This window comes from Pituophis catenifer, unplaced genomic scaffold (assembly GCF_029215685.1).
Source record: "Pituophis catenifer annectens isolate HBS135680 unplaced genomic scaffold, rPitCat1.0.hap2 SCAF_10, whole genome shotgun sequence".
Lineage (NCBI taxonomy): Eukaryota > Metazoa > Chordata > Lepidosauria > Squamata > Colubridae > Pituophis > Pituophis catenifer.
In genome coordinates, this window is record NW_027256890.1 from 12,058,564 (window position 1) to 12,073,152 (window position 14,589).

Sequence of the window (14,589 nt, forward strand, 5' to 3'; positions counted from 1 at the left end):
AGAGAGAGAGAGAGAGGAAGAGGAGGAGGAGGAGAAGGAGGAGGAGGAAGCAGCCAAACACGAGTCCGAAGGAGGCGGGGAAGGAGGAGGCAGCGCGTAAATAAAGCGTGAGAACCTTCAACTTCCCTCCCTCTTCCTCCTCCTCCTTCTTTTTTTTTTTCCCTTCCTCCTTCCCCTTTTTTTTTCAACCCAGCCTCCTTTCTAACCATGCTTTGCAGTCATCGTGGTCGGTTCTTCCAAACTCAGTTCCAGGGCTTTGCAGAGGTCATTTTTAAAACCAAAAAAAAAAAAAAAAAAGTTTTTTTTCTCCCCCCCCCCCTTCTTCCTTTTGCAATAATTGCTCCAGCTTTCACATCCCTCCCGACTTTGCAAATGTGCCTTGCTAACACAACACAACACAACACAACACAACACAACACAACAAGGGAGCGAAGGAGCCGGCTGGTACGACATTGGAGCTGGGCTGGATTTTAAGCGGGGGTCCAGGCTGTTAACCCCCCTCTCTATATAATTGCAAAGTCCCGCTGATGACTTTGGCAGAATTAGGGACGGCTCCCGTTTTATTTGCGGCTTGGTGGGGGAGGAAGCGAGCTTGCAACCCTGGCAAAAAAAAAAAAAATTTTTTTTTTTAAATTTTAATTTAATTTTTTTTTAATTTTATTTTTTTATGTATTTTTGCAAGTTGCAATGCTACCTAGAGGCGTTCCCATAATAATACAGATTAAGTTCTCATCCCTAGGATTGCACCACTCCTCTCCCAACCTGCAGTCTTGGAAGGATGTGGGACCACAACTTCCATCATCCCCCAACTTCCATCATCCCCCAACCCAGTGCTATTTAATTAAAGGTCTCCACTCAACATGCAGTGTAAGCAGCGTCCTATGGGTATCCGGAAGTGGTGGTAGAATCCCTGTTTGCCGCGTTCCCTAGAGGCTTTAGGAGTGCGCATGCGCTATTAGGTTGCCCTTTCCCCGGCGTCCTGTCCTGGAATGCGTAGCGCCTTCTAATAGAGCGAAGAGATAAGGAAACATATGGTTGCCTGCAAACTCCGGTTCTCCATCAAGATGCCGCCGCCAGTTAAACGGCCAGAATTAGCCGTTGTACATAAATGTATAAGAGTTCATCTGCGTATCTGGCCAACAGCCTGTTCATTAAGTTCGTCGAATTTCAGGCGATAAATATCGCTCGCTTTCCGTTTGGCCTCCCATTAAGGTCAACTGACAACCCGAAGTGTGTGCCACCTGCTCTTACTACCGTACCCTTGCCCCCTTAAAATGTACGTAAGAAGTGGGAGGAGCAAGCCCCCTCCCTTTGACGTCTCCTATTGGCCACGTCTTGGCTGTCGGAACGACCACAGTGGAAGCAACGAGGGCTTCGATTGGCTAGATGAAGCTCCTCCCCCTCGCGCGGTCCAGCGTTACCTGGCAACGAGAGGACTCGGCTTTAAAACTTCGTTGTCATGGTAACCGAGGGGTCCTTTACCTTTTAGGTCGGGTGAGCCGCAAAAGTTAAAAAATGATGCTTTTTCCTGCACGGGTTGCATTTCAAAGGAGGAGGGGCGAAATATTTATATTTATATATTTATATTAATTAATTAATTAATAATTTATCGTTTTATATCATTACAGATCATTATTTTATATTATATTGTACTGTATTATATGCTACAGTATATTATATTACTGTATATAAATACTGTATATATAATATAATTTATTAATTAATAATAATCAATTTATTATTTACTGTTTATAAAAAAAAATTATATGTATATGAAATCTTATTCTGTTCACCGTCCTGAGTCCTTCGGGAGAAGGGCGGTATAGAAATTCAATAAATAATAATAATAATAATAATAATAATAATAATAATAATAATAATAATAATAATAATATATAATAGTATATATTATAGTATAAAATATGCTATAATATATTACTGTATTGTATATATGTATAGACCCAAGGCATCTATCGCTATTGGTATCCCCTTTTCTTTATTAGTCATTATAATTATTATATTATTGTAAAGTTCCATATTCATTATTTTATCTTTATCTTCAGGAGGAACTAGGGAGGGTCATGTCGGAGACTCTTTCCCAGGTTACATTTCTGCCCTGGACTCAGATTCCTCTTATCTTACCATTGGTTTCCTCTCTTCCTCCTGTCCCTCAAGGTTAATCCTCCTGCCCATTGCTCCGTCTTGCTCTCAGAATCCTCTCCATCAGAGACACTAAAACAAAGGCATTAGAACACCTGAACCCTTGTCGGGAAATTCAAAAACTGTCTCCTGTCCTGAAGGTTTTTCTCCAGCAGAAAAGATGACGATGGAACTGGTCTCCCCATCTTACGAGCTGGTGGATTCCAGCCGTCCCAAAAAGGCTATCCGAGCCCCCTTAAGGGTCTTGGATCCCGGTCGGTCGAAACTGAGCACCGTCGAGACCAAGAGGATCATATCTGTCTTGGATGAAACCATCTTCAAGATAGAACTGGTCAGCGTCTTCTCCTACGTCATCGAGAACTTCGATGAGTTTAGCGCTATCTTAGGTCCTGACCTCACAGGAGCCTTCCGAGAACATCACCGGCTTTCAACCATCCTCGAATTTATGCTCTCACACCCGGAGGATGAAAATATTCTCTACATAGGCTCCGGTAAAGGAACTTTCTTCGGCCTTGTGGATACCGACGGTCATCTCACGTTGCACATTCAAGGCCTTAAAAGCTCAGTCCGAAATATTCTACGCCTGCTTTACACCAACACGGTTGCTTGCCAAGCTCTGAGAGAAGTTGCTTACACCAGGGACCCGTCCGTCCATAAATTCATTAACTGTCTGTCCAAGCAGAGGGGCTTCCTCTTTGAGCAGCTCCTCACCACCCCTTTAGAAGAAAAGGAGAAATGTCGTTTTTTGCACGAAGTCTTCCAGAGAGACAAGAAAAACACGGAAACCGCCGCAGGACTGGAAGACGAACTGACTGCCGCCGTCCAGAATAGGGATGACGAGGTACAGCGGTGGAGCTAAGCAGCAGGATCTGACTTGTCTGGTCCACTTGGCCAGTCAAAAACGCGATTTCATTACCCTGTTTCCCCGAAAATAAGACATCCCCTGATAATAAACTGGAGAGAGATTATCCATCCTCGATTTATGACTACTATTGAACCCAGCTCAGGCACAGAAATTTTGGGCTCAATGCTGGTTGTAAGTCGAGAACTTCCTGTAGTAGTGATTATGTTTTTAGGAAGGGGAACTGACCGTTCAACGAGAGTGGTGCGGTGGCCTAGAGGTGGAGCTCGTGCCTCACAATCAGGGGGCTGTGAGTTCGATCCTAGGTAGAGGCAGATATTTCTCTCTCTGGGCACGTTGAGAATATATCTGCTGAATATAACTCCGTATTGGTGACAAGAAAGGCATCTGGCCATTAAAACACTCTGCTAGCTCCATTCAGTTGCCCAGACTCCACCCCGCAAGGGATGATGGGTCGTTAAATGCAAATGATGATAAACTAGACTCTTCAACAAACAGATCTCGTCCAGCTTTGACTGCTGTGACCAGCTTCGACTCCACTGATCCTCAACAGCGTTATTCCAAGTGTAGTTTGGATCCAGTCGGTCTTTCCAGAAGATTCTGCCCTAGAGAGTTGAATTTAAAAGTTATCATCGTCGTGTTTTTTTCCCCCTTTTTTTTTTCAGATTGCCAAGAAGAACGCCGTCATCAAAGAACTGAAAACTCACTTGCACAACCTGGCCAAGTTCTCCGAAAGCCAAATCCAGCGTACCCGGACCGAAGCCGAGAAGCAGCACAAAACGGAGGTGCGCACTTCCCAGGCGAAATGCGCCAAGTTGCAACAGGAGCTGCAGCAGCTGCGTGCTCAGTTCAACGCCCTGGTGGCTGAAGATCGGGAGACGGAACTCAACCTTCGGAAGGTAAATCCCAGCGGAGGCTGAGCAGAGAAACCAGGCTTAATAGTAGTAACTGTGAGAGGGATCTTGGGGTCTTAGTGGTTTTGTTGTTAGTTGTGAAGTTGTGTCCGACCCATCGCGACCCCATGGACAACGTTCCTCCAGGCCTTCCTGTCCTCTACCATCCTCTGGAGTCTATTGAAGCTCACGCCAACTGCTTCAGTGATTCCATCCAGCCACCTCATTCTCTGCCGTCTCCTTCTTTTGCCCTCCATCGTTCCCAGCATTAGGCTCTTCTCCAGTGAGTCCTTCCTTCTCATTAGGTGGCCAAAGTATTGGAATAGGAGCCAGCAGTGTGCGGCGGCAGTCAAAAAAGCCAACACAATTCTAAATTGCATTAACAGATGCAATTTAGTGGTACTAATACCGCTCTATAAAGTCTTAGTAAGACCACACCTAGAATACCGTATCCAGTTTTGGTCACCACACTATAAAAAAGATGTTGAGACTCTAGAAAGAGTGCAGAGAAGAGCAACTAAGGAACTGGAGACTAAAACTTACGGTGAACGGTTGCAAGATCTAGACATGACTAGTCTAGTGAAGAGAAGGACCAGGGGAGACAGGAGAGCCGTCTTCCAGTATTTGAGGGGCTGCCACAGAGAGGAGGAAGGGGGTCAAGCTATTCTCCAAAGCGCCCGAAGGCCAGACAAGGAATAATGGATGGAAACTGAACAGGGAGAGATTCAACCTAGAAATAAGGAGACATTTTCTGACAGTGAGAACAATCAACCCATGGGAGAGCTTGTCTTCAGAAGTTGTGGGAGCTTCATCCCTGGAAGCTTTCAAGAAGAGACTGGACTGCCATTTGTCAGAAATGGTGTAGGGTATTCTGCTCGGGCGGGGGGTTGGACTAGATGACCTACAAGGTCCCTTCCAACTCTGTTAATCTAATCTAATCTAATCTATGAAACACATTCGCACAACCTGGCTGGGGAAATCCCCGACAGCAACCGTCCCCAACCTTTAAGGCAGGAATCGTAAACCTTTCCTGTCGAACTGACCGTTTTTTACTACAATCTTATCTCCTTTTAGAAAAAATACAAGGTGGAAATGGAGATAGAAAATTGGGTCCAAAAATACGATATGGAAATGATTGAAAAGCAGGTAAGATATGAGCTTCTTTCCTTTCCCCTCCTAGAGCTGTTTTCCTCTCGAGAATGGCGGTGTGGTGGCCTAGAGGTAGTGCTCTTGCCTCATACTCAGGAGGCTGTGGGTTCGATCCTAGACAGTGGCAGGTGTTTCTCTATCTGGGTCCTATGAGTTAAGTGTCTGCTGTGAACCCCACATAGGCGTCAGGAAGGGCATCCGGCCAGTAAATGCCTGAACACCATTTCATGGCCCCAACTTCTCCCCGATGCGAGGGATTAAAAGAAAAAAAAAGGTATTTTCCTCTCGAGAGTATCAGGCCTGGAAACCATCTTATAATTTATAGTTTACTTTATTGTCATTGCACATGGTACAACGAAATTAAATGCCATCCTCCGTGTACATTATAACTATAAAAATAAAAACACAAGCATACATCCTTTACATTCTATATAATTGAAATTGAAAACCCGATATTGCACTATACCGTAGAATTCAATACGGTTATTGCCCTGGGATAGAAGCTGTTTTTCAGCCTATTTGTCCTGTTTTTTTTTTTTGTTTTTTTTTAATCCTGTACCGGCTGCCAGATGGTAATAGTTCAAAAAAAGGGTGAGATCCAGGATGAGATGGATCATGAGCTTTCAAGAAGAGATTGGACTGCTATTTGTCAGAAATGGTGTAGGGTCTAAATCAAGGGTCAGCAGCCTTAAATCCTCAAAGAGCCCCAAAGGTCCTAACTGGAAGCCCCACCCCACGCCCTGGGGCCGACCGGAAGTCCGGTTCCCACACCATAGAGTCTCATCCTAGTGCGGTGTCCTTTTTCCTGTACCTGTCCTAACCGAAAGCCCTATCAATTGTGGAGCCAATTGGAAAACCCACCCCTCCTGGCATGCCATGCTTCCCCGCCCCCAAAACCGGAAACTCCTCTCAAAATCGTGGCGCTGACCAGCAACAGGGAGCCACAGCAGAGGGATGAAAGAGCCACATGCGGCTCCAGAGCCGCGGGTTGCTGACCCCAACTCTGTTCATCTGTAAACTCCTGGGCTTCCGGCAAGGAAAATCCATGGGTGGATTTGCTTAAGGAGCCCAGGGTTCCCCTTAAAACCGTTGCGATTTGCTTAACGACCGTGGCAAAATAAATAAATAAATAAATAAAATAAAAGGGGTCATAAAACTCAAGGCGTCGACTCTTTCTCTCCCCAAGGAGGAAATCGACGAGATCGATGAATTCTACGTGGTCGAGAAGCAGGATCTGGCCCAACTGCGGGAGAAATACACCCGGCTGGACGAGGAATACTGCCAGATCGTGGAGGAGAGGAGGGTCAAGCAGGAACAGAAGGACAAAGCCGAGAAGGAGCTGGCCATCCTGGCGCGAGCCGCTACCCTGATCCAGGCCGTCTGGAAGGGCTACTTAGTGAGGTCGTTGTTACGCAGCAAAAGGAAGAAGAAGGGGAAGGGGAAGAAGAGTACGGGCAGGAGATGAGTCTCAATCTCTGGCCGTTATCTTATTTTGGTGGCTGGGCTGCCCTGGGCAGTTTTGGAGAGGGAAGGAACCCTTTCGGAGGTTCTGGGATGTCCTTTAATAAAGTTGATCATTTAAAAAAAGATGGGAGACCTGTCAAAAATCATTTTCCCCAACTCGTCTCGAGTAGAAAGGGGAGAAACGTCCCAGAGAGCGGTGTGGTCTTTGATGCTCCCTGAGCTTGTTTGTTTTCGTGCATGTTTCATTCACCAACTAATATCCAGGGGTGAAATCTACTTAACTTCCCTACCGGTTCGGAAGTGTGCGTGCGCGCATCACGTGCAATTTTGGACCCTCTGGGCACACGCAAAGCCTTCTGCGCATGCGCAGAGGTTCAAAAACAGGTTACTTCCTGGTTAAAATCGGGAAGTAACGACGTCTGGGCGGGTGGGCGGAGCCTCGCCCGAACCGGTGCGAACCGGTAGCATTTCACCGGTGGTATAACATCCTCAGTGCTAGAAGGGAGGAGGGTTTGCAGAGAGGAGGAGGAGGAGGAGGAGGAAGAGGACTGTAGGGTCCTTGGTGCTTTCTGAGCTTGGTGGGTTTCTTGCAGACGTTTCATTACCATACTAGGTAACATCATCAGTGCTAGAAGGGAGTGGGTTTTGAGGAGAGGAGGAAGAGGAGAACTGCAAGGTCCTTGGTGCTCTCTAAGCTTAGTTGCTTCTGAAAATAAAACCGAGAGGGATGGAAGGCTGCAAATACAGATCGTCCTCAACTTACAACAGTTCATTTAGTGACCAAGGTTACAACGGCACTGGAGAAAGTGAATTAGGATCATTTTTCACACTTACGACCTTGGTAGCATCCCCATAATCATGTGATCAAAATTCAGATGCTTGGCAGTTTGGTTCCTATTTATGACCGTTGCAGTCACGTGATCCCCTTTTGCGACCTTCTGACCAGCCAGGTCCATGGGGAAGCCAGATTCACTTAACAACCGTCTCACTTAACAACCGTCTTGCTAACTTAACACTTAACATTGTTAAGTGATTCGCTTAGCAACGGTGGCAAGAAAAGTAACATGGGGAAAATTCACTTAACAAATGTCTCGCTTAGCAACAGAAATTTTGGGCTCATTTGTGGACGTAAGTCGAGGACTACCCTGTAGGAGCCTTCTCGGCTGTCCCAGATTCCCTGTTGAGATATGATTCCTACTGACATATGATTTTTGCACCCGCCAGGATAAATTAAGAATTTTTTATCATTTATCATTTCACACTTTGCCAGTGTCACTTTGCTCTCTGTTATTGTTATTATTATTATTATTATTATTATTTCCTTCTGGTGGGCAGGAGAGATGCCATCTGTTTAAAAAGGAAAGAGGAGAAAAATCTGCCATCCCTTAGAAAAAAAATATTTTCCCACTCACTATTCCACAAAAGCAGAATGGGGAAAGGAAGGAAGGAAGGAAGGAAGGAAGAGAGAGAAAGAGAGAGAGAAAGAAAGAAAGAAAGAAAGAGGGAGGGGGGAGGGAGGGAGGGAAGGAAGGAAGGAAGAGAGAGAGAAGGAAGGAAGAAAGAAAGGAAGGAAGAGGGAGGGAAGGAAGGAAGGGAGAGAGAGAAGGAAGGAAGAAAGAAAGAAAAAGAGAAAGAAAGAAAGAGAAAGAAAGAAAGAAAGAAAGAAAGAAAGAAAGAAAGAAAGAAAGAAAGAAAGAAAGAAAGAAAGAAAGAAAATAAATAAATAAATAAATAAATAAATAAATTAGATTTTTAGTATCTGGATTCACACAGCTCAATAAGCCAAACAGGCACAGAAAAAAAAGTGATTTTGTTTGTTTATATAATGTAATGTGTTATGTCAACTTGGCCCATTGCCATTTATTCACTAATGACAACGAAGCAGAAGCCAAAACATTCCTCTCTCTACCAGCCGAGCTCCACCTGTCTTTGTTTTAAACACTGATTTTTTTTTTTGAAAAAAGTTTTATTTTAAATTACAATAAAAAACAACATAAAAATATCATCCTTACAAACAATTACCGACAGCATCTCGATCGGTTAAAATCATTTCGAGCTTGCAATTTTCCAAATCTCATCATACGACAATTATTCTTTACAGAAGATAAATATTTAAACATTTCATCGAAATTTCATTTCATATATGCTATCTCATCTCCATACTTTATTGTCAAACCATTGATAAAATATCTCCCATATCAAATAATATTGTTTATCTTCCTGTTCTCTTATTTCAAATGTCTACTCATTTCAGCACAGTCCAACATTTTCTTAATAATTTCTTCATCAGTAATTATCTTCTCTCCTTTCCGGTTTTTAGCAAATACAATTCTAGCCGCTGTTAAAATGTTCACAATTAAGTATTGTAATTCTTTATTAAATGTCTCTGGTAAAATCCCTAAGAAAAATATCTCTGGTTTAAGGTCAATATGTCTCTCTGTCATTTTTTCCAACCACGTGTGTATCTTAGTCCAAAATCTCCTTGCTTCCACGCATGTCCACCACACGTGGTAATACGATCCTGGAGTTTGATGACACTTCCAACATTTCTCCGATTTATTCTTGAACATTCTGGCTATCCTCGTCGGGGGTAAATGCCACCTGTAAAACATCTCATACAAATTCTCTTTATATGCTGTCGACATTGTCATTTTATAGTTGGGCTGTTCTACCTCCAAGGAGGTTTTCCTGGACGTGAACTTGTTGTCCGAGCAGATGAACCGGGCAACCCTTTCGAACGGGAAGTGAGAAGTGCTCCCGAAGAAGCAGTGGCCGTACGTTGGTCTTGCTGTTTACTGGACCTAGCTGGGTGAAATCGATCAGAAGTCTCGTACAGTCTGGTGAGAGACTGGGAACGTGGCCTTCTCATGAATTGGGTGGCCACGTCTGAAGAGTTCTCAGGTGGCTTCCAAAAAGAGGTTCCTGCTTTGTGGTTGACTTCAAATCTGTCCGTCCCCGTGGAGGTCACCACTTCCTTCGGTGGACGGTGGAAAAGGACTGGCCGGTCTCTTGGAGCCGAAGGCGGAGTCCAGAGCAAAGGGCGGAGTTTAGCCACATCTTCTCTGGTGGCCCAGGAGGCTGTCCATTCGTGTCCTCCCGGCTTGGACCCAAAGAGAGTCTCGTCGCAGTAGGATGGCGTGTGGCTTTTCAACCTTCCGGAAGGAAAGAGAGAGACGGATGTCAGTGAAAAAAACTTAACTTCTCTTGAGTTTTAGTTCTGCCTCTTGCTTGAAAGTCGGCTCGGTGAGTTCTAGTCCTACATTAGGCATAAAGCCAACTGGGTAACTTTGGACCAATCACTAGGAGATAGTGAGTTCTAGTGCCGTATTAAGCATGAAAACCAACTGGGTAACTTTGGACCAATCACTAGGAGACAGTGAGTTCTAGTCCTACCTTAGGCATAAACCAACTGGGTAACTTTGGACCAATCACTAGGAGACAGTGAGTTCTAGTCCTACCTTAGGCATAAACCAATTGGGTAACTTTGGACCAATCACTAGGAGATAGTGAGTTCTAGTCCTGTATTAAGCATGAAAGCCAACTGGATAACTTTGGACTAAACACTAGGAGATAGTGAGTTCTAGTCCTGTATTAAGCATGAAAGCCAGCTGGGTGAATTTGGCCCAATCACTAGGAGATGGTGAGTTCTAGTCCTGCCTTAGGCATGAAAGCCGGCTGGGTGAATTTGGCCCAATCTAGCTGTGAGACAGCTCGACAGGCTGTTTTGAAATGAATGAATATCCACACGTCATTCACCTGAGATACTCTCTCTTTGAGGCACGGTGTCATCTTCCCCTTATTGCACCCCCCCCCACACAAAAACAACCCAGCACCCCAAATGTGCCCTACCTGTATTTATTCCTCTTCCTTGGAGTGCTGACCGATTGGGGGGATTTCAAAGGACCGGAATCCACCTGCCTGGTCTCCGGACTCCATAGCAGGGGTCTTTGACTATGAGCTTTGGCCTCCTTCCAGGGTGGTTCAAACTCCGGACCAGAAGGTTGGTGCTTTCCTTGGTTACCGAAGAGCGATTCGTCCACAAAAGAAGCCGTGGCTTTGATCCTGTGGACTCTCCCTTTGCGTTGCAAGGGAGCGCCCAACCGTCCTGAGGCCTTCATGGTACTGACCAAAGCAGGCAGACACTCTCATCCACGAACCATCACTTCCTGAGAAAGATGGAATGGAAATAAGATTGATTTCAATTATTAATGGCATGGGAAGAATTGATTGCCAGGCGCGAGAAATCAGGAACCAAGAATTAGATCCAAAACGAATTACAAGTTTACTCCGTGCTGCCTCTAAATGAGAATCTGAACTACTAACGGTCAAGGGAAATTGGCGGTAGATAAGAATTCAAGAAATTCAACGGAATTCAAGGTGGACTGGATTTAGATTTAATAATTTAATAATTTTAAACTATTTTAACTGATGTTGTTTTGTGTTTTTAATAGGCTGTACACCGCCCTGAGTCCTTCGGGAGAAGGGCGGTATAGAAATAAAATTTATTATTATTATTATTATTATTATTATTATTATTATTATTATTATTATTATTGTGAGTGTGAAAGTAATCTAAACTGATGATGCCCTTGACCCCTCCTTTGGGCTCAGCCTGGTCATCTCCTACATTGAGGGGGTCACTCAATCTGCTGCAACATAACGCAACTGTTCTGTTCTGTTCTGTTCTGTTCTGTTCTGTTCTGTTCTGTTCTGTTCTACTCTACTCTACTCTACTCTACTCTACTCTACTCTCTAACCCATAGCCCACTTGGTCGCCAAGCAAGATGGTGTGATCCATAGAAGAACATTTGGGGTTTTTTTGATAAATAATAATCGAATAAGACATTGAAATGAGAATAAAGATAATTAGAAAATCAGGGCTGCTCGAATACCACTTTAGATTGAACTGAAAAGGGAAACAACAAGAGAGAGAGGGGAAGGAGTAGAGAGAGAGAGGAAGGGAGAAAAGAGGAGAGGAGAGGGAGAGGAAGAAGAAAGGGAAAAGGAGAGGAAGAAAAGAGAGGGGAAAGAGGAGCAGCGGAGCAGGCTAGAAGGAGGGAAGAAGAGAGGAGCAGGGGAAGAGAAAGGGAAGGGAAAGGGAAGAGAAAGAGCCTTGGTAGTACAGTGGTCTAAGGCACCATGTTATTAAGCTGGTTATTAAGACCAGCTGCCTGCAATTACTGCAGGTTCGAATCTCGCCAAGGCTCAAGGTTGACTCAGCCTTCCATCCTTTCTAAGGTAGGTGAAATGAGGACCCAGATTGTGGGGGCAATAAGCTGACTTTGTATAAATATACAAAAGGATGAAGGCTATTGCTGAGCACATTGTAAGCCGCCCTGAGTCTCCGGAGAAGGGCGGCATATAAATTAAATTAAAAAAGAAAAGAAAAGAAAGAGAAGGAAAGAAGGAAGGAAGGAAAGAAAGAAAGAAAGAGAAGCAGACTTTGTATAAATATACAAAAGGATGAAGGCTATTGCTTAGCACATTGTAAGCCGCCCAGAGTCTCCGGAGAAGGGCGGCATATAAATCCAATAAAAAAAAAAAAGAGTAGGAGAGAGAAGGAGAGGAGGAAAGCAGGAGGAGAAAAAGGAAGGAAGAGAAGGGGAGGAGGAGGAGAAGAAGAAAAGTTGGAGTATGTAAAGGGTAAAAAAAAAAAAGCAGCCCCGGAAAAAGCAAAAAATGAAAGTTAAAAAGAAAAGATGAATGAAAAAACGATGGATCAATGAAAATGTGTTTATGAGAAATAAAAATAAAAAACTTTAAAAGAAGAAGAATTGATTGCAAGGCAGCTGGGAAGCGGTGCGGCTCCGGTTCCCCCTGGAGACGCAGCCGCGGAGCTGCCGAGCAAAGGAACGGGGCGCATCTGCGGCCAGGCGCTTCCCCTTCTCCCCGCCCGGCTGCAGAGCCCCGCGAAAACGAGTCCCGAGCCCAACCCCGGAGACTGACCGCTCGGCCGACGGACGGAGGGACGGCCAGCCTTCCCGGCTCTGCGGCGCGGCGAGTGGCGAAGGGAGGAGGCTGGAGGCTGGACGGGGCTTCCGAGGAGGAGCTAGTCGGCGCCCCCCCTCCCCTCCCCTCCCCTCCCGAGGATGGGATCCAGCCAGGTGATCCCTTTGGAGGGAGGGGAGGGGGGGAGGCGGGGAAGAAGGGAGAAAGAGAGAGAGAGAGAGATCATATATATACACAGGTGTATATTTGAAATGCAGAAATAGATCTGTATATGTGTATGCATCTATATCAATATGCTTATATTTATGTATCTATGTACGTCTGTCTGTCTACGTATCTATCTATCTATCTATCTATCTATCTATCTATCTATCTATCTATCTATCTATCTATCTATCTACCTACCTACCTACCTACCTACCTATCTATCATATCTGTCTGTCTATCTATCCATCCATCCATCCATCCACTCTATCTATCTATCTATCTATCTATCTATCTATCTATCTATCTATCTATCTACCTACCTACCTACCTACCTACCTACCTACCTACCTATCTATCATATCTGTCTGTCTATCTATCCATCCATCCATCCATCCACTCTATCTATCTCTATCTATCTATCTATCTATCTATCTATCTATCTATCTATCATATCTGTCTATCCATCCATCTATCCATCCACTTTATATCCATTCACTCTATCTATCTATCTATCTATCTATCTATCTATCTATCTATCTATCTATCTATATCTATCTATCTGAGAGCCTTGGTAGTACAGTGGTCTAAGGCACCCTGCCTGCAATTACTGCAGGTTCGAATCTCGCCAAGGCTCAAGGTTGACTCAGCCTTCCATCCTTTCTAAGGTAGGTAAAATGAGGACCCGGATTGTGGGGGCAATAAGCTGACTTTGTATAAATATACAAAAGGATGAAGGCTATTGCTGAGCGCATTGTAAGCCGCCCTGAGTCTCTGGAGAAGGGCAGCATATAAATCAAATTTAAAAAATAATATCTGTCTGTCTATCTATCTATCCATCCATCCATCCATCCATCCATCCATCCACTCTATATCCATCCAATCTATCTGTCTGTCTATCTATCTATCTATCTATCTATCTATCTATCTATCTATCTATCTATCTATCTATCATATCTGTCTGTCTCTCCATCCATCCATCCACTCTACCTACCTACCTACCTACCTACCTACCTATCTATCTATCATGTCTGTCTGTCTGTCTCTCTATTCATCCATCCATCCACTCTCTATCTATCTATCTATCTATCCTACCTATTTCTATCATTCTCTATCTCTCTATCGTGTATCATTATATATCTATTTATACACACAGAGAGAAATATATGCACAGACACACAAGCTCCCTATTTACAAGCCTGTATTCCCTTAATTACATGCATCATACCCATATGTACTGTTTAGTGTGCAAATATACGTACTGCTTAATAATCGATTATTGTTTCACAAATATTGTATGCATGGACACACATATGCAGAAATTTAGATATACATCCATACATCGATATATATGCAGAAGAGGCCTTCATCCTGCAGTGGGCAGACACTGGCTAAATGATGATGATGATGTATGTATATGTATGTATATACCCGACCTTTTCTTTTCTTTTCTTTTCTTTTCTTTTCTTTTCTTTTCTTTTCTTTTCTTTTCTTTTCTTTTCTTTTCCTTTCCTTTCCTTTCCTTTCCTTCCTTTCCCTTCCTATCCACCTATACACATATATGTACAAATACATATTATGCATATATTTATACCAAAACGGAACCCTGAAATTTCCAAGCAAGAACCAAAAAAGTCCAGCCGAAGAAAGGCCATTCAAATGCAGCCAAGGTGATAAAGCGAACCCGAGAGTGCCTTCCCAAATCGGAAGAAGCGACGACTCTTCGAGTTTTCGCTTTCGTTTCTCTACGGGAGCATCTTTTTCCCCTTTCCGTCTCCGGATTGACCGCGAGGCTAGCCATCCACGGCGTACGCAAGCGCGCAGGCGGGACTTCGTAACGCGGCCCGCCCACCAACGCACCAATCAGAGACCGGCTGTCCTCCAAGCCCCGCCCCGTGATACTTCCTG

At 44.2% G+C, this 14,589-nt stretch overlaps 2 protein-coding genes across 2 annotated transcripts; one reads left to right on the forward strand and one right to left on the reverse strand.

The window, feature by feature from the left end:
* The first annotated feature begins 2,320 nt into the window (after positions 1-2,320).
* Positions 2,321-6,529, forward strand: IQCD (IQ motif containing D). Its single transcript, XM_070950979.1, has 4 exons — positions 2,321-3,001; positions 3,688-3,921; positions 4,990-5,061; positions 6,251-6,529. Exons 1-4 carry the CDS (start codon positions 2,321-2,323, stop codon positions 6,527-6,529), a joined length of 1,266 nt encoding a protein of 421 aa, XP_070807080.1.
* A 2,305-nt stretch (positions 6,530-8,834) lies between these two features.
* Positions 8,835-12,499, reverse strand: RITA1 (RBPJ interacting and tubulin associated 1). Its single transcript, XM_070950980.1, has 3 exons — positions 12,475-12,499; positions 10,378-10,694; positions 8,835-9,680 (listed from the first exon to the last, which is right to left on the reverse strand). The coding sequence occupies exons 2-3, from the start codon at positions 10,644-10,646 to the stop codon at positions 9,197-9,199; spliced, it is 753 nt and encodes a 250-aa protein (XP_070807081.1). The 5' UTR covers positions 10,647-10,694; positions 12,475-12,499; the 3' UTR covers positions 8,835-9,196.
* Between the last annotated feature and the right edge of the window lie 2,090 nt (positions 12,500-14,589).